This window comes from Myotis daubentonii, chromosome 6 (assembly GCF_963259705.1).
Source record: "Myotis daubentonii chromosome 6, mMyoDau2.1, whole genome shotgun sequence".
NCBI lineage: Eukaryota > Metazoa > Chordata > Mammalia > Chiroptera > Vespertilionidae > Myotis > Myotis daubentonii.
The window spans coordinates 85566236-85585390 of NC_081845.1; the positions used below are offsets into that span (position 1 = coordinate 85566236).

Consider the following 19155-nt stretch of genomic DNA (forward strand, 5'->3'; position numbering starts at 1 on the left):
CTCATGGGGGAACATATACCACACAAGCAAATGTAAAACTGCAGTTATGCCACGTACTACGATGGAGAGGTATCTGGTGCTGAGAAACGGTAACAGGGAGGTTTTCAAGGAAGACTCCACTGTGGAAGGGAAGTTTGAGCTGCGTTCTGAAAAATACGTAGGAGTTTGCCAGGTAGGCAAAGAGCAGATGGAGGAAAACAGCTGTGCAAAGGCCTTGGCCAAAGATGCGAATGGAAGATGGGGTGGGGGAGGGGAACATTAATTCTATCCTAGGTTTGCCTGATAGCTGCTGCTCCACAACCAGAGCTCCTAACCATCTCAACTCTCCTGTACAGGCCTGGCTCCAGCCACAAGAAGCTGAAAATCCACATCTGACTTGCAGAGAAGGAAAAGCTTTCGGGATGCAGGAGCCGTGCGTGTGACTGCAGCGAGGAAGCTAGCAGCCCTCCCCCATTCCTCGGACTGAAGCACAGCCTGGACACAGAGGCCTCTGCCCTTGGCCAAGAGCTAGAAAGGTGAGCGGAAAGGAAGCGACGGGGGTAACAGAGCGAGAAGCCCACCACCTGCACCGCTCCCGCCCACCACGGCGGCTGCGCGTGCGCCGTTCCGGAAGCGGAAGTGCCCAAGAGGTCATCGTGGGTCCTCAAGATGGCGGCCCTCAGTGCCCTGGTGTCCGGTTGTGGGAGGCTGTTCCGAGGGCTTCTGGCAGGCCCTGCCGCGACCAGCTGGGCTCGGCCTCCGGATCGCGGGTTCAGGGAAGGTGAGTCCCGGTTCCCGGTGACTTCCCGGAGCGGGAGAGGAGCGCGGCGGGGGCTGCTTCCTCCGGCCGCCGCCCCCTCCTCCCCTTCGCGCGGTTCCCAGACGGCGGAGATGCTGACGCTCCCAGGGCGCCAGAAAGCCCCTTCCAGCCCCGGGTGCTGTGATCTAAGACTTCCCACCCCTGGCGAGCCGTCCTCACGGGCAGGGCCGGGGGCGGGTGGGGAGGGCGGGGAGCGAGACCTGCCTGTCCCGGGGTTGAGAGAAGTTTCCGGTAGGGTCTGCATGTAAGTCTCCCTTCCTAGTCTCCGGCCTCCGCCGCTCTCCTTAAAGTGCCCGTGGGTCGTGGGGGAGGGACTTATGGAGACCCTCCCGAGCGTCTCCCCTCCCAGTTCCTCCCCTGAAAGTGCTGTGATCGGATGGCGGCTTTGTCCGTCCCGGCCGCTCGTCTCCCGAGAGGAGAGGCTATTGAACAGCTGGGACAGAGGCACATGCTGAATGCTATTACGGCTTTTCACTACTCTTACGTCTGGAAGGAAGGGCCTAGGGCAGTGGTTCTCAACCTGAGTAACAAAGAAACAGAATTTCCGAAGGATGAGGCCCAGAAATCAGGGTTTTAAAAAGATTCCCAGGTGATTCTAACGTGCAGCCAAGGTTGAGAACCACTGGCTTATGGGGAAACATGTATTCTAGCCAAGTGCTTTACTTCAGGCTGTCAAGAGATTCAGGAGGGGGGAAAAAAATACAGCCCTTTTCCTGAGAAGTCAGGTTCTCAGGAGATGAGATGTGCACGCTGCGGTAAAGGGCAGGGAGCTTCGGCTACTGGAAACAGCAACCCCAATGGGAAGTTTTGGTGAAGGATGTCTTGAATGGGCTTATAAAAGGATGGGGTCTGGCGGAGAGTGAACAAGGTCTTTCAAGACATAGCCTTCCTTTGTGCCCTGCTGGAAGCAGGAAAGGATGAGCGGTGCGGGCTTTAAGATGCTGGCACAGTACTGACCCGCACATCCTTTAACCAAAACTGAGACATACCCGGAGGAAAAGAGTGGTCATTGTTTTCAGAGGGGACAGGAAAGTTCAAAAAGAGCCTAAGGAAGAGGCTGTTGGATGTGTTTCGGGAGAGATCTCTTTTTTTAGCTTTCAAACAGCAATTTCAATAGAATGGGAAATCAAAGAGATGGTTCATGAAGAAAGGGAAATAGCAGGTATGTGTGAAAAACTTAGCTCCGAAGGGAAGATGGAACATCTGCTAGAAAGAACAGCAGAATCCCGAGACTGCCCGGTTAACATTAGGCAAACTAATCCATTAATAAAGAGAGACACCAAAGAGACCATGCTGCTAATAAAAGGACTTGGAAAAGGTGTTGCACCTTATTCCCATGCTGAAAACCCAGCATTTACCCATAACATTTTTGAGGGTGTCTACCAAGTGTCAAACATTAATGGCTGCAACTTACATATCCTTTATGAAATTCAAAGTTGAAAACAGTGCTTTGCTATGTTCCCAGAGGATAACCAAGAGCAATCGTTTTGGTTTGTTCTTTTACAAAGGAATATTTTAGATTCAGTTTTTTCTGTTGGAAAGTTTGTGAAATGATGGACTGACTGTATAATCAGGTGGGTATTTGAAGTCCTCCTGTCCATAAATACTTGGGTTGGTTGCTCTTCTTTGTTACTCACTGTCAGACCTAAAAGCTAAATTGAATTGATGTCGTCTTAAACAAAGAAGAACCAACCACCTGTTTCCAAAGCCTTTATTTTTTTTAATCTTTTATTTATTGATTTGAGAGAGAGAAACATCGATTTGTTGTTCCACTCATTTATGCATTCATTGGTTGATTACTGTATGTGCCCTGACCGGAAATCGAATCCGCAATCTTGGTGTATCGAAACAAATCCAATGGCCTCTAACCAGCTGAGCTACCCAGCCAGGGCTCCAAAGCATTTCAATGAAAAAAGCTCTCCTTGATATTCTATCCCCTATGTATAAAGTATAAAATATTACACATATACCTAATTTTGTCTGGTCCCAGCTGGTATATATGACACCTAAATAATATTGTACACTTAGAATCTAAAGTTGTGGAGAGGAAGCTGAACGTCTTGCTGGAAATATTCAAGCATCCTCCTTTTCAAAGTATCAGATAATACTATTTTAGTCAGAGTTCATGAGTACTCAGTGCCAGGACTCCTGCCTGTAAAGACTCGCTAAGTCTAAAGCGATAGTTCTCAATTGCGGGTAGTTATGTTCCCCAAGGAACTTTTGGCAATGTCTAGAGACATTTTTACTTGTCACAACTGATATTCCTGGCATCTGGTGCGTAGAGTCCAGGAACGCTGCTGTAATCCTACAGGGCACATGACAGCTTCCCACAAAAAGAACTACCTGGCATAAGATGTGAGTCATGCTGCTGTTGAGAAAACCTGGTCTAAAGTTTGACCAGAGGGACACACAAAGCCAAAAAATAGGCCCTAACTGGATTGGCTCAGTGGCTAGAGTGCTGGCCCTGGGACTGAAGGGTCCCAGGTTTGGTTCCAGGTTCAATTGCAGGATCCCTGGCCCCGGATCAGGAGGCAACCAATCCATATGTCTCTCTCACATTGATGTTTCTCTGTCTCTCCCCCTCCCTTCCACTCTCTAAAAATCATTGGAAAAATATCCTCTGGTGAGAATTAACCAAAAATATATATTATTATGGAAGGAACACAGAAATGGAAATTGTGGTTTATTAAGTGCCTGATGCAAACACTGCCAGGTTTTTCACCTACGTTTGTTTAATCTTCTCAGCAATCCTTAGAGGTAGATATTACTGACATTTTTACAAATGAGGTCCAGAGGGGTTCAGTAACTGCTCAACATCACACAGCCAGTGAGTGACGGAGTTGAGAGTAAAACCACTGCTCTTCCCTCCCCCGGTAGCATCGCCTCAGTACTCCATGGCAGGGCTCCTTATGGGTCCCTCCCTTCCCTGAAAGCCCACATCGTTAACTTGCTGAAGACCATTTAGTGTCTTTATGGTTGGCACTGCTCTCCTTAGCAAAGATTGTGTTAGACCTCATTCCTGCCTTATCACTCTTAAGAGCTTTTATGAAGGAAATATATTTTAAAAAAGAAAAATAAGCATGTGCTTATCTGAATTTACTAGAGGCCCAATGCATGACATTCGTGCACTGGGGGGTGTGGGGGTCCCTCAGCCCGACCTGCACCCTCTCCAATCTGGGAGCCCTCAGGGGAGCCCTCTCTAATCTGTGAGTTTCTGTCTGTCTTTGCAATCATATGAGCGAATTGTCTGAAACCCCAACTAATTTTGGTTTGTTGCTCACAGAATAATAGAGGCTTTGTTTTTTTCTTTGCTTCATTGGTGGAGATTTCCTGGGAGTTTTAGGATATCTTCCCTTTAATTTTTCCTAGACACTCTGATTTTACTTATGTCTCTCACCTTTGCTTTCCGTCCATCCCCCACCACAACAGTAACTTGCTCCAGGCTCACTTTGCTCTAGTGCAGTGGTTCTCAATCTGTGGGTCACGACCCCTTTGGGGGTCAAACGACCCTTTCACAGGGGTCACCTAAGACTATCGGAAAACACATATATAATTACATACTGTTTTTGTGATTAATCACTATGCTTTAATTATGTTCAATTTGTAACAATGCAATTGGGGGTCACCACAACATGAGGAACTGTATTAAAGGGTCGCGGCATTAGGAAGGTTGAGAACCACTGCTCTAGTGTCTAGGACAGTGATGGCGAACCTATGACACACGTGTCAGAGGTGACACACGAACTCATTTTTTTGGTTGATTTTTCTTTGTTAAGTGGCATTTAAATATATCAAATAAATATCAAAAATATAAGTCTGTTTTACTATGGTTGCAAATATCAAAAAATTTCTATATGTGACACGGCACCAGAGTTAAGTTAGGGTTTTTCAAAATGCTGACATACCGAGCTCAAAAGGTTCGCCATCACTGATCTAGGAGATCCATCTGCCACCAGAACTACGATTCCCAGCATTCCTGGTGCTCCCCACAATCTTGGTTTTCCCTTCCTGCTCTGTCTCTGTCCCATGGCCTCCCACTCTGCCAAGTCCTCCAAGACACCAACTCTTCCTCTCTGCTCTCCGTCTGGCAGCTTGGGGAGCCAAAGTTCCCCAAGCCACTCCACTCTCCACTGGCTCTTCTGCTCTCCATCCAGCGCCTGTGTATGCAAATTAACCTGCCATCTTTGTCAGGTTAATTTGCATACTCCTGATTGGCTGGTGGTCGTAGCAGAGGGATGGTCTATTTACATCTTTCTCTTTTATTATATAGGATTATAATGATCTATCAGACACCTCAATCAGAAAGTGTTGAAATGAGTAAAGGCTGAAGGGAATTTTCTTCATCTTTTCCAGTTAGCTATAGCATTTCAGACAAGGCAGCCCTATAGCCGAAAGCTTTGAGAGGAGTGAGCGAGGTGAGCTTTATAGAATTGCAGCAATAAGACTCATCCTGAAGCATAGTGCAGAGGGACATTCCCTCAGGGGTCCAAGTGAAAAGTGGGAGATGATGAGAGAATCAGAACATTTCCGTGGTGGAATGAAAATGAACAGAAGAGTGTGGTGCTTGAGAGAGGAGGGAGTTTGAGAAAAGTAGTTAATGACCAGAAGTGCAGACACACATCTCAAACATGCACTTTACTCCTGACCCTCTAAGACTCTCATTGCCACCTCTTAGCCATCCTGCCATCCAGTTACTCCATTCCCTCATGCTGTTTGGGACTCGGTTTCCATGGACCTTTCCAAGAAGGACCTTGGTCTCTGGCACTTTCTGTAGCAGCACCTCCACCCCTCGTCATTCATCTGTCCTCACTTCCTCCTTTACTTAAACAGTTGGGCTGTTCACTGTCTGTGTTTATGTGGCCATCAAGGTCTTTCTGTGCTCACTGCAGTCTCACCGCAATGCTGTTTGCTCTGGACTGTTACAATTCAGTTATCTTGGACTCCGTCCTAGACGAGTATTTACTGAAGCACTCAAAGGACCTCTTTACGAGGCATGGACTTTATTATAGTGAAGTTCCCATACTTGGTTTAGTTCCCTTTTCTCCCCTAGGGCAAAGACTGTCTTCCTAGTCTGTTGTAACTCCACAATAGGTGGAGCTGGCTGTACCTCCACGGGTGCTCAGCAAATGTGTTGCCTCCTGTGGAACAGATTATTTGATTTGTATGAGAAGTGCCTGTCTTTGAAGATTTTGGCCCTTGATTCTAGTTTAGAAAACAGCTTCATTTCTTTCCTGAGTTTACTTGATATAAGCATTTCTCAGAACACGATGGTGATTCCATCATTTTCTAAACAAGTTTTCTGTTAGTGCCTAAATCTCTTAGTCCAGCTTTTCTTAGCCACCCCCACTTCTCTTAAATGGAGAGGCGGCCAGGGACAAAATGGATCTCAGGTTTTGTTTGGTTTTGACATGTTTTTGTATGCACACTGAAAATCAATACTATTTTGATTCCTATCTCCTGTTTTGAGAGGCTTAAAATCTATCAGAGCCTCTTCAGGCTCCAGCCAGGCCTTCTGCCCTAGCACTGAGACACTGCACTGATTAATCTCAATCTCATGTGAATTCTCAGGTCATTCCTTCTGGTTTCACAAATTATCTCTATTAGATAAGCATTTGCCTAATGTTTTACCCACTGGCTTATAGTAAGATGATTCACTGGCTCAGAGTTGCTGTGTGGGGAGCTTGTGAACAGTGGAGCTTGCCATGGTCTTTGATCTCTTTTCCAGGGGCCAGTGGGATGACTTCAGGGTTTGGTTCTTTGCCGGGGAGTGATGTGTGTTTTGTTAGACTTGTTTACCTCATGATTAGGACTCAAGTGCCTCCATGGAGAAGGGAACCACATGTTTATCTGTTTCAGGGCATTGTTCTAGTGCTGACTCAAGTGGTATCAGAATGGTTCTCCTTTTGTTTCTGATCTTAATTCTTAAAAACTTTCCTCCTACTATTGTTGCTCTAAGTTGGTCACCCTCCATCCTACTTAGTTTTTTACAAATGTGCGATGTTTCTGGGGTGCCTAGAAGCCCTACTGGGCTGGAGCTGTGCCCTTCTTCTGCGCCCCCATGTTTATAGGTTGACACATTACAGTGACGGTCCCTTTGCAACTGTGCTGGCCTCCAGACTGCGCACCAGGTTGAGTCTCACCCACATCCCGTTTAGGCTGGTCTCTGTTCTGGACAAGTAGATCCGTGTGTGGGGTGACGCATTTCCTTTTACAGGGAGAAACCTAGTTTGTCTTTGTGAATTGATTGGTAACTACAATGTTTGGGAGAAAGCCTCGGGGCCTTTCTTCCATTGTTACAACTTTGTGTGTCTGGAGTTGGAAATGGAAGGACTCTCTCAGATTGGTTATTTAGAAGTAATGAGTCTTTATGAATAGCCGTGCCCAGAAACAAATGGGAAGCAATTCCAGGCAGTCTGTGTCCAATTAGGTGTCAGTCACAGAGCTCAGCGATCACAGATGCTGCTGTGGGACTCTAGTTGGGTTAGAATTGCCTTACTTTTTTCCCTTAGACATATTCTTTCTCTTTTATTGTTTATTGCAAAAACGGTACACATTTATTTTAGAAACTTTAGAAAATACAGATAGGCATAAAGAAGAAACTAAAATCCCCTACTACCAGCACTGAGAGAAAATCAATATTACTATTTGTATATTTAGCTTCAGGGGTCTGCGAGCCTATTAAAATTCATGTTTAATTGTATGTGTGCTAAGGAGAGATCCATAACTTTGACTAGATTGTCAAAGTTAAGAACCTTAGGCTCTTTTTAATCTGTAATCTTGCCTTGACTAGAACTGAGTAAAACTAATTGTGGTGGCCACGCTGCTGTTAACATGTGATTTTAGTATGTGTGGAGACAGTTTGCAGTTATGTGGGCCCAAGTTTCCTATTACAGTAATTAGCAGTCAGAAGGGACCATGACGAATATTTTGCTCCCTGAGAGCTAGTACACATTAATTGAGCATCTGTGTGGAACTGTGTGCCAGTTCCTATGCTAAGAGCTATGGCTCTCTCTTTCTAAAGAAATGGGAGAACAAGCAAAGATCTCCAAGAACTTTCTATTTGATTATATTTGCCAAATGTGGGCCTTTAGCTTGGTTCTTCCTTTGCATATTGTTGAAGTTGTCACTCAGCATCTTAGTCAGAAATATGTACAGCCTGACAGGTGTGTGTGACTTACTGTCTTTCCCTCAGGTTCTCTGTTGACTGCCAGACCTAGAGGCAAAGAGCTGTGGGAGTCCCTTTCAGTTTGGAATTGCAGTATCTGCAGGCCCCTAATGCCCACCTCTTTTTTTATTATTGACTAGGGGCCCAGTGCACGAATCCATGCACCTTGACAGGAACTGTGGGCCACGAGGCTGCAGTGGGCACAGGGGCGGGCTGGACCCATCCTCCGCACACACACCTCCGCCCCCCGGCCCCTGCCATCGCAGCCCTGGTCCCCTGTCTGCCGGCAGCCCTGCTCCCACTACCACTGCTCCCATGTGCTGACAGAGCCAGCTCCGCATGCATCCGCTGATGGCGTGGAGCGATTGGGGCCGGCGTCAGCAGCAGGTGCAGGTGGGGCTGGCACCATCAGTAGGTGTGAGCAGTGGCTGCTGCCCTGATCGCCCCTCAGGAGCAGGGAAAGGTGGAGAAGCCCTGGGGGCAATCGGGGCGGGCAGCCACCGCTCACACCCGCTGACAGCGCCGAGCAATCAGGGCCGGTGCCAGGCGCCAGCAGCGGGTGCGAGCATTGGGCAGGACTACGGCACGTGGGAGCAAAGAATTTTCAGTATCCACCAGAGGCTCGCCCCAGTGACAGCGACCAGTGCCCCACCTTGGTCTGGTGCCCCCCACTCACTTGCTCCACCATCCTGCCGCTGCCAATGCCATGTTTCTCGTTCTGCTGCCTGCTGCTGACACCTGCCATGTTCCACGCACGCCCCCTCATGGTCAGCGCACATCATAGTGACCAGTTGTTTGGTTGTCCCACCTTTCGGTCTATTTGCATATTGGCCTTTTATTATATAGGATTTTTAGAGAGAGAGAAAGGGAGGGGGAGAGAAACATCAACATGAGAGCAAAACATCTGTTGGCTGCCTCCTCCACACCCCCTATCAAGGATTGAGTCCACATCCCCAGGTGTGTGCCCTGACTGGGAATCAACTGGCAACCGAAATGCACCTGGCAACGCCCAGCCAAATAAACCACACCAGCCAGGGCACTCCCACCTCTTTTATCACACCTCTCCAGTGGATAACAAAATGCAACCCTGCAGGAGGAGTGGAGATAAGAAGAGGATTTAACTCACACAGTTGTCCTCATATAGTTTTAACACAAGGTTCCCAGAATGATCTTTTAGGAGTGAACTTGTCTCATTGCTTATCTGCCCAGGGCCATTGGAGCTGTGTTAGTTCAGTGCTGTATCTTAGATTGTAAACTAATAAGGTCAGAAATTATGTTTGTCTGATTCTCTTAGTAAAAGGACACATACAGTGGGTACTTTTGAAGGTCTTTTGCATGCTTCTGCTGCCACCACCACCAACACACACACACACACACACACACACACACACACACACACACACACTCTTAGGTCATTATTGCTAGCCATAGTAGGACAGGATGTTGCCAATTTCTTTAGATAGCACCAAGATAAATCTTGGTTTAGAAAGGCAAAAACAGTGTGGAGACTCTTAATCCCAGAGAGATGATATTACTTGGGCATCTGGGCTTGCCCCCACCCAGACTCAAGGGCATAGAGCGTTGGCACTTGGAGGTGAACCCTGCAATGCTTTCTCTTCGAGGTGGGGACTGTGGGAGAGTGCAGATTGAAGGCTCTATTTTTCTGCTGTAGAATTTGAGCTATTATTTGAAACTCCCTGTTCCTTATTAAATGGTTGACCTAATTTTTCCCCTTTATCTCTGTAGTGGTGGAGATCCAAAAAGGGAAGACAACTATAGTAAGTATCATCAAGTTGGCCATTTATAACCTCTTTAACACTTGGAGCTGCCTGGCTGCTCCTTTGAGGGAGGGGAGGAGGGAGATCCAAACTGGACTCCTAGCTCCAGGATCAGCTCCCTCTGTGACCATAAATCTCCCAGTCTACTATTTTTCAAGCTGTGTGGTTAATCAGGAACAGTCACTTGTACCTGGATTGAAGCATCTGTTATTTGATTAAAATAGCCATGTGGATGACAAGATCTCAGAGGTCTTTACTGATATGTTCTTTGGAGGGTGATAAATTAATTTTCCAAAGGGGAAACTAAGGCAATGGCAGGACTAAAGAGCCAGAATAAGTTGATCCAGGGCCAGGATCCTGGATCTCCGCTCCTTTCCTTTCTGCCCAGAATAACTAAGCTACTCCTTAAGTGCTGCAGTTAAAAGGTGACACTCTCTGGACCCTGGGCTACTAGCTAGCACCCTGACTTGTCTGTTGGTAAGAAAGCTGGAATGACTTGATCCACCCACTCCCCCTTTCCCTTGTTGGGCCCATCTCACCTCCCTTCCTCCAGGAGTCATGAGGCCTAGATTATCCTATAATCCCTAAAAGACAGTTTTGTTTTCACATGGCTTTCCATGCCTCCGAGCAATCCGCAGCCACTCCACAGAGCTCCTAGAAGCCTGTATAGCTTCCATGTCAACCAGGGATTTAACCCTTCTGGCAGCCAGCCAAGCAGCCTTATCCCCAGATCAAGGTTTTCGGGTTCCCTTTTTGGGTCTTCCCCAGAATGCTCCCTCAGCTTTTGCATTCCTTAACCTCAAAATAGTTCTTTTGAGAGGGCCCCCACCCCCTTAGGGCACCTTGTTTATTTCCTTATTCAAAGCTGAAACAAGCATTTAGCCTGTGAACTCCTTGCTGTTGGAGAGAAAACACATCTGGCTTCTGAGTGTGAAGACTGTGTTTCACGTGGGGCATGAATTCGCTATTTGTAGAATGAACATGGAGACATGGTGGCATTAGGAGAAACTTGGGGGAGGGAGCCCATCCATGGCTGGAGAGGCGCTGCCTTGGCTGATGGTATTTATTGCTCACTCTCTGGGGTCTCACTTTCTTCATCTATAAAGTAAGATCATGCTGCCTCCCTCCCTAGGCTGTGGGGCTTAAATGAGATGATACGTGTGAACCATGATTAGCACAAAACCAGGCATATAATGGGGAATCAATGAATGCTAGCTCTTCCCCCACAGATCACCTTAACCCCTCTCAAGCCTACTCACACCTACATATTTTCCTTAGCACATTTCTCTATTTCTGGCCTTGGCCGAAAGGTAGGTAGCAGTGCCCTGCACAACCAAGCATTGCTTCCAGCTCCTCTCCTGTTTGCCAGTTCTGCCTCAGGAGACAGTGTTGCTTCCCTTCCAAAGCCTCTGAGCCCTGTCCCAGCCTCGCTCTCCTAATCCATGGCATCAGTCAGCAAGGCTTTCTAAACTCCCGTTGCCATTGGAGCCGACTCCCACATCAGTGGTCCGTTGCACTTAGTAATTCCAAGGCTGTGTCACAGGATCCAACAGCCACAGCAGAGGTCATTTTGCACGTGGCCTCAGCATGGTTGAAAAGGTGGCATCCAAAATAATGGAAGCAAGGAGGAAGATGGGAATGTATTCTCCCAACTGTGTTTTTAAAAGAGGGGAGAGAGAAGCAGCAGGAGTGCACACGGATATCTGCTCGTCTCGGCACTGTTGGCTGGCATCCTAGGCTAGCCAGCCAGTTCTTCGTTGGGAGGGGCTGTCCTGTGCACTGTAGGATGGTTAGCTTCCCTGCTGGCTGCCAATAGCACCCCATCCCCCAGTTGTGACGGTCGATTAAAAATGCCTCAGACGTTATCCCGCGTCCCATGGGGAAGAGTGGACAAAATCATGGCAGGCTAAGCACCACTGGCACAGACTTCGCTCTGTAAGATAAAGCTGGAAGCCGCCGTTTCCTCAGAAGGATAGGTGGATGGGAGGGAGACTTCCTGTGGACTCTACATCCCTGCGCAGTTTGAAACTTTTTACCATGTGCATTTCTTACTTCTTCCCAAAGGTGGTTTTTGTTTGTGTGAGGAAGGAAAGGTAGCGTTCAGCTGATACAGCAAACCTCTCCCTCTTGCCACCAGCATTAAGTGCAGTTTCCACTGCCCTTAAGGCTACCAAGTCACTTCTCTGTGGACACTGCAGGGCCCAATATATAGCCACTGCAAAACCACCACCCTAGGTCCAGCCAAGACCTATTACCTGCTCCCACAAAACTCCCAGAGATGAAGTTACACCAGCAGTCCCACCAGATTGGAGAGTTGCTCAAGGATTAGTGACCGCACGGCCCTCTCCCTCACTGGCTTTCTTTCTCTGCCTCCTAGATCGAAGGCCGTATCACAGAGACTCCCCGGGAAAGTCCAAATCCCCCTAACCCCTCTGGCCAGTGCCCCATCTGCCGGTGGAACCTGAAGCACAAGTATGGCTATGAGGTGAGTGTGCAAAGACACGGGGCTCTGCATGTTCTAGAGGCCATATTCCCTGGTTAACAAGCAGCATCCCCGCCCCAGCCCTTCCCCCATGGCCACTGCTGCATCCCATGGCGCCACCAGAGACAAGCATTTTGTCCAGTGGCTCTCAGCCCTGCTGCACATTAGAATTACAGGAAAGCTTTAAAAAACGTTCAGGCCCCACCCCCAGACATCGATTCAGTTGGTCTGGGGTAAAGCCTGGCCATCATTATTTTTTAAAACTCCCCAGGTGATGATTCTCATGTGCAGCCAGGGTTAAGAATCATTTAGTTCATTGTCTGGTTGCGTGTGAATCAGACCACCAGAGCCCTGTACCCCAGTCTTGCAGGGTTATGTTCCCAAGAGGGTGGAATCAGGATCTGAGTTTGGCTTGCTTTCTTTTATAATGAGAGGCTATTTGGAAAGACCTCACTGTGATCTGGAGACACGTTATTGTCTCTGTGTTGGAGCTACAGAGACCCCTGTTTGCTCCAGCTCTTCTGCCTCTTCATCTGTTTCCACAGGATGATGACAGTGAATAATAAGCACCTTGCATTGAGCACATGCTCTGCATCAGGCACTGTTGTAAGCATTTACACATCTTCATTCACTTAGTTTTCACAATATCCCTGTGAAGTAGGTACTTTTTTCCTCCTGGTTTTACAGGTAAGGAAATTTGAGGCAGGGAAAAGTTAATGAACTTGCCTCAGGTCACCCAGCTAATTATCAGACTCTGGAGATACAAACCCCACTACGATCCCAACTATTATTCTGCATTCTCTAGCAATGGGGAGGGCCTGGGGAAGAGGACACGACCCTGGAGAAATTCACACTTGTCCTTCAGAGTTCTGTTGGTGGCATTAAGCACCCTATTTTTAGGTTTCAGGTGGTTCAGGCTCTGGGCCAATTTGACCTGCCCGTTGTCCCTGTGCCCCTCTGTGGGATGGGATGACTAAGGGCAGCGATCCCGGTCAGGTGGTAAGAGCAGGAGAGGCCACATGCCCATGGGATCTGAACAGAATGACCCAACTAATCTCCCAGGCTGGGAGCCTTGGCTTTAGGCCACCAGGGGTGGGGAGGGGGTGTTCTTTCACTCTGCCCTGGGCCTTGCTGCTGATGGCCGCCTGGAGTAATAGGAAGCTTGCAGGCCACGGGGCAATATTCACAGCTTCTTGTTACATGGAAGCTGGTGGGGTTGTGGCCACACTTGGAATCCCAGCTGAAGATGGGGAGGTGAACCTGCCTGACCACCATGGGGCACTCTTCCTACCAGCCGTTTCCAGGAAATAGACTTGGCTCTGCTTACCCAGCAGAAGAAATCCAATCCCCTCCGAGGTAAAGGCTAAAGTTGTTTTCCTTTTACCCCTTTCCACTCAGGACACCGTTAGCCTGAGCTGCACAAAGCTGTTAACTTCCTTGGCAGTGGGGGAGGATAGGGCAGTGAGCCCAGTTTATTAGCCCTGGATAATCCAATCCAAGTTCTTTTCATCAGATTCGGAAGATTACAGGGGTGGGAATTGGGGGGTCTGGGTCCCTCAGGAGCTGTCCAGTGATTAAAACAAATCTGCGGTTATACAGCGAGGCGCCTGCCAGGGCAGCAAGTCAGTTTGTGGACATGATTGCTAAGACGGGTATGCCAGGCTCCTGGAGGAGGAGGGGGGGGGGGGGGAAGGAGGGGAGGTGGTGGCTTTTATTTAACCCCCTCAACTATCCTGTGAGAGTTGGGGGTCAGAAATGGTCTCTTGTCTTGATTTTGGCTCTGTTTATCCTTGTTCCCTTGACTCTTCAAAGCAGCCCGATGGTCCAGAGGAAGCCTGAGCGTCCATTCACATCTGGTCACTGGGGCTTAGAAGATGGGGGGTTAACTTCACAGCCTTGGTCCCTTCCCCAGTGTGTATCCTGACTAGCACTTCAGAGGGAATGGCACAAGGTGGAGGGACTGTCTGCATGTATTCTGGCCTGTGGCACAGAGGCTTTGTGGGCAGAGAGAGAAGATTTTCTCCTTGTATGGACATACATGGCATACTCTCTACCTGGGAGAATAACAGACCTTTTGTCACCAGGAAAGATACTGCAGGTGAAGGAAAGATTGTTAACACTTCTTGAAGAGTTTCTATTCTCTATCAAAAGATTATCTTGCCCTAACCAGTTTGGCTTGGTGGATAGAGCATCGGCCTGCAGTCTGGGGGGTCCTGGGATCGATTCCGGTCAAGGGCATGTGCCTTGGTTGCGGGCACAACCCCGGTGGGGAGTGTGCAGGAGGCAGCTGATCAATGTATCTCTTTCATCGATGTTTCTAGCTCTCTATCCCTCTCCCTTCCTCTCTGTAAAAAACCAGTAAAATATATTTAAAAAAAAAAAAAAGATTATCTTATCGAGGAGCTAAAAGCTCTTGGGATTGCCAATGGGGTCAGAAAATCTTATTAAGTTGGGATTTAGCCCGGCTGGTGTGGCTCAGTGGTTGAGCGTCGACCTATGAACCAGGAGGTCACGGTTCAATTCCTGGTCAGAGCATATGCCCAGGTTGCGGGCTTTATTCCTCAGTGTGGGGTGTACAGGAAGTAGCCAATCAATTATTCTCTCTCATCACTGATGTTTCTATCTCTTTCCCTCTCCCTTCTTCTTTGAAATCAATTTTAAAATATTTTTAAAGCCGAAACCGGTTTGGCTCAGTGGATAGAGCGTCGACCTGTGGACTGAAAGGTCCCAGGTTTGATTCCGGTCAAGGCATGTACCTGGGTTGCAGGCACTTCCCCAGTGGGGGATGTGCAGGAGGCAGCTGATTGATGTTTCTCTCTCATCGATGTTTCTAACTCTCTATCTCTCTCCCTTCCTCTCTGTAAAAAATCAATAAAATATATTTAAAAAAATAAAATAAATAAAATATTTTTAAATAAATAAATTTGGGGGGGGGGGGGAACAGTTGGATTTAACTTTTGTAAGGGAGAAGGTAGTAGACCAGTGTGCAAAGCTCTGTGTGGAGGGAGTAGTCTCAGGTCAGTGCCCAATAGAGACCTCGACCTCTTGGAGTGCCAGAGTCAATAGCCTCCCTTATAAGTCACGTGGCCTGGCTTCCCAGCATCAAAAGTCCACCCCGGTGACCCTCACCTATTTTTTGTTTCTTCTAGGATGTTCTGCTGCTCAGTCAGTTCATCCGGCCTCACGGAGGCATGCTGCCTCGAAAGATCACAGGCCTGTGCCAGGAAGAGCACCGCAAGATTGAGGAGTGTGTGAAGATGGCCCACCGAGCAGGTAGAATTCCCCTTGGGGCTGTAGGTGCCACACCCCCACACCCCCACCAGCTGCCCCATGTTGTAGCCCCTCCTGGAAGAGTCTTCATTATAATCCCCTCGGTGCCAGCCTTCCACCCCCTTGGCTTTCCCTGTGGCCCCCAAGAGCTGCAGAGGGAGCTGCAGAGACCATCTCCTTATATGCTCTTCCCTCCACTCAGGTCTGTTGCCAAATCACAGGCCTCTGCTTCCTGAAGGATTTGTTCCAAAAAAGAAACCTCAACTCAACCGGTAAGCACACTAGGGTGTCAACACCCTGAGCATTCTGCAGGCCCCCAGTTCTCACTGTATTCTGCCGAGAAAGCCATTTTTTGGAGCTCATCCCACAGCCCAGGAAAGCCAGAGTGTTCTTTGGCTGTCCCTCCAGCTTGAGCACCCACCCCCATTGGCCCCACCGAGGCTGCAGGTGACGGTGCACATGCTTCTATGACCCTCCCCTGCTGCCCTCAGCCCTCTTTCCTCTTCCCTCCCTAATAGGGCACTTAGCACAGAGGCAAGGAGCGTAAGGAGGTTTGCTGGTTGGGCATCAGAATGTGCTAATCCCCTGTTTATGACATCATACTAGGTTGCTATGGGAATGTCAGAGCACTTCTTGTAGTATCCCAGCATTGGGTTTATTAAAGGGCAAAATGAGGCTTTAAAAATGGGAGGGCTCTCTGGGTGGGATCACTTTATATAGCTGCAAGTCATACACTGCAAAACTTGCAGGCAGTATCCACATAGACTAGATTGTGAATGGCGCTGCCTAGAATTGTATACTTAGCCTGCCCAGCTGCACATGCTGACCCAGGAGGTCCTGAGGTTTTAGAGAAGAGGAAGCCCCTAGATCCTTAATCAATCAGCCTTTCATCCTAAGCAGGGTGGCACCCTCTGTCTAACGCTGTCATCCTGTTCTGTGTTCCTTCCCTTCCCCCATATCTGATATTGCCACACTCTCATACTCCTAGGTCTGTAATACCCCCTTATTGAGAGTAGAGCCAGGTCTGTAAAACTGATTTTGGTATTTATTCTTGTTCTCCTCTATCAGTGGTTCCTCCCTCTTTCAACCTGTCCAGCTGCCACTGGACTTGACCAAAGATGGTTGAAGCAAAGCAAGACTTAACCCACCCCCTAGCAAACCTCCTAGTCTGATCCCTAACAGAACCCAGGCACGAGGGTAGGAGTTTAGGCAAATACCAGCCACAAATTGCTGGGGTGGCAGTGCAGGGCCAGAGCTGGGTCTTCATTGATGCCTCACCAGGCCTGGCCCCATGCGTATCCCCACCTGCCTCTCCCACATGGTTAGCTGGGCTGTCTGCCCGCAGTCCTGGGGATCAGGACCTAGTAACCGCTGTCTTCCCAAATATGCCATGGACCATTTGGGGGTTGAACCTACCCCCACCCCCGACTTAGCAGCAGGCCTAAGGACACAATCCATCCTGCCCTCGGGCCTTTGAAGTGAGGCCAGGCTCCCTCCCGCATATCCGGTGTCCTTTAACGTGACACAGGATTGATGATGTGTGGGGGCCCTTGGGTTGCAAAAGGCCACGGTGGGGGAGCGAGAGCGGGAGTCAGAATCCTGGCTGCGATGGAGGCTGATTCCCTTGCGAGGGATCTTATGATTCTGTCCAGAGGCCCTTGGGCTTTGGGCTCAGGGGAGCCACACTTCCTCCTTCCTCTGCCCCTTCAGGTGTGGTAGGAAGGACCCTTAGTTCTTCCTAGAGCTGGAATCTTCCCCAAAAGCTGCTGGAGGCCACCCAGGCACCCCTCCCCCACCAGCTGGCGGCTTCATGTGGCACAGGCATCAGGCCCAGGGCTAGCTGAAGCCCAGCTTCCTCCGGTCTCTCCAGGGCGGGGAGGACACTTCTAGGGCAGCAGTTCTGGAGAACCCGGTCAGCCTGGAGGATCTTCTGGGGTCCTGACATTCCAGTGAGCACTCTTTTTGGGAAACCAGCTCCCATATCCTACCTCTTTACCCATCCCCTCTGGAAACTGGGAGATGCTAGCCCAGGGGCCGGCCAAGTATTCCTTCCCTTACCCTTTACTCTCCTGCTGCCCCAGAACCAGCAGCCATAGGAAAGGCAGTCCCTCGGCCTGTCCACTCCTCAGCCTCCCTCCCTGTTGGGGCACTGACATTGACAGTGACAGGAGACCCAGAGAAGTCCTTCCTGCCCGCCTGCCTCACACTTAGGCCAGCACCTCCCCCAGCTCTTACTCCACTCAGAGCTGTTTCTTTGCACAGGGCTGAGAGCAGAAGACTCAGTTGAAATGTATAAATCAGCAATCATTTTTTTACTTTTATCTAAAAATGTTCATCCAAGTGTATTTTTTTTTTTAATTAAAAAAAATCTATCATTTGAGGGTTTTTTGGAGCTGGCTCGTGTTGAGTCGCAGCCTAGAGTGGAGGCAGGGAGGATCCTGGCCTTTGCCATAGCTGAGCTTTTAGGATAAAGGGTGGGCCTCTCTGGACAGGATCCAAGTTTCACTCTGAATGGAGTAAACCCCAGCCCCAGCCGACATGAGCCACTGTTCCGGGAACATCAGCGCCCTGGCCACCCCCAAAGGAGGCCAAAGGACTGGGCGGCAGCCATCTTTCCCCACCTCTCCTACTTACCCCCCTGGGCCCTCACCCTTGGCTCCCATCATGGGTTGAGTGAGGGGCAGGGGCCTACACCAGTTATGGCTGCCCAGGGGAGCTCCCTGAAGGCTGGGGTGGCAGAAGGAGCCAAGTGGGGAAGAGGGAAGGATTCCTCCAGGCCCTTACATCAGCCTCTCCTCTCCCCATGGCTGAGGCCACAGAGGAATGATCTGCTCTCTGAGTAGCCTCTTTCTCCACCTCCTCCCCCAGCAAATACACATAAACATTGACAACTCATAAAGATCAAGGGAGCGCGTGGCCCGGGCTGCCTGACCCTGGCCACACACGCTTACGGCAACGAGAACCCAGCCCATCTGTTTACAGCACACTCAGCGGTTGCTCCCAGGAAAAGCCCTTGCTCCTCAAGGAAGGAAAACTAGAGAAAGGGTTTGGTTGGACAGCCACAGCTTTGGCCTGAGGAGGCAGTGCCCACTCTCCCAGCTCCAGCCCGGGCCCCCAGCCTTCAGCCACTTCTTGGTCCTCCCTCCACAGGTACCTGACCCGCTGGTCCCGCCGCTCCGTCAAGCCCATCTACAATAAAGGCCACCGCTGGAATAAGGTGCGCATGGCTGTGGGATCACCCCTCCTGAAAGACAACGTCTGCTACTCAAGCAAGCCTTTGGTGCTGTATCATGGTTAGGACCTGGCCAGAGCTCCTGCACTCCTGCCCCTCCCACGGCTGGCCTGGCCCCTCCGACATGAAGGACACAAGGGGCAGTGGGCCACCTTCAATGCCCTCCGCCTTCCAGCAGCAGTGCTGGGAGCTGGGGGCAGGCAGGGCAGTTGGGTTCTTTGGCAACCACGATGGTCTCATGGCTAGTTGCGGCCATACTCTGTGCTAGGGGACAGGAGTTTTGCTCAACGAATGTCATAAACCAGGCTCATGTTTCACCCACTGGATGTGTGCTCACTGCGTGGGGGCTTGGGCCTGTTTCCGGCCAGTTACTGAGCAGTCACCGATCTCGTGCTGGGCTGCATAATGCAACTGAAGGGAGTTCATGGG

At 49.4% G+C, this 19155-nt stretch overlaps 1 protein-coding gene across 1 annotated transcript; it reads left to right on the forward strand.

The window, feature by feature from the left end:
* The first annotated feature begins 604 nt into the window (after positions 1 to 604).
* On the forward strand, positions 605 to 19047 carry MRPS18A (mitochondrial ribosomal protein S18A). The gene is made up of 6 exons (XM_059701591.1): positions 605 to 760; positions 9711 to 9742; positions 12120 to 12227; positions 15374 to 15497; positions 15697 to 15766; positions 18645 to 19047. Exons 1-6 carry the CDS (start codon positions 649 to 651, stop codon positions 18790 to 18792), a joined length of 594 nt encoding a protein of 197 aa, XP_059557574.1. The 5' UTR covers positions 605 to 648; the 3' UTR covers positions 18793 to 19047.
* Positions 19048 to 19155: the final 108 nt, after the last annotated feature.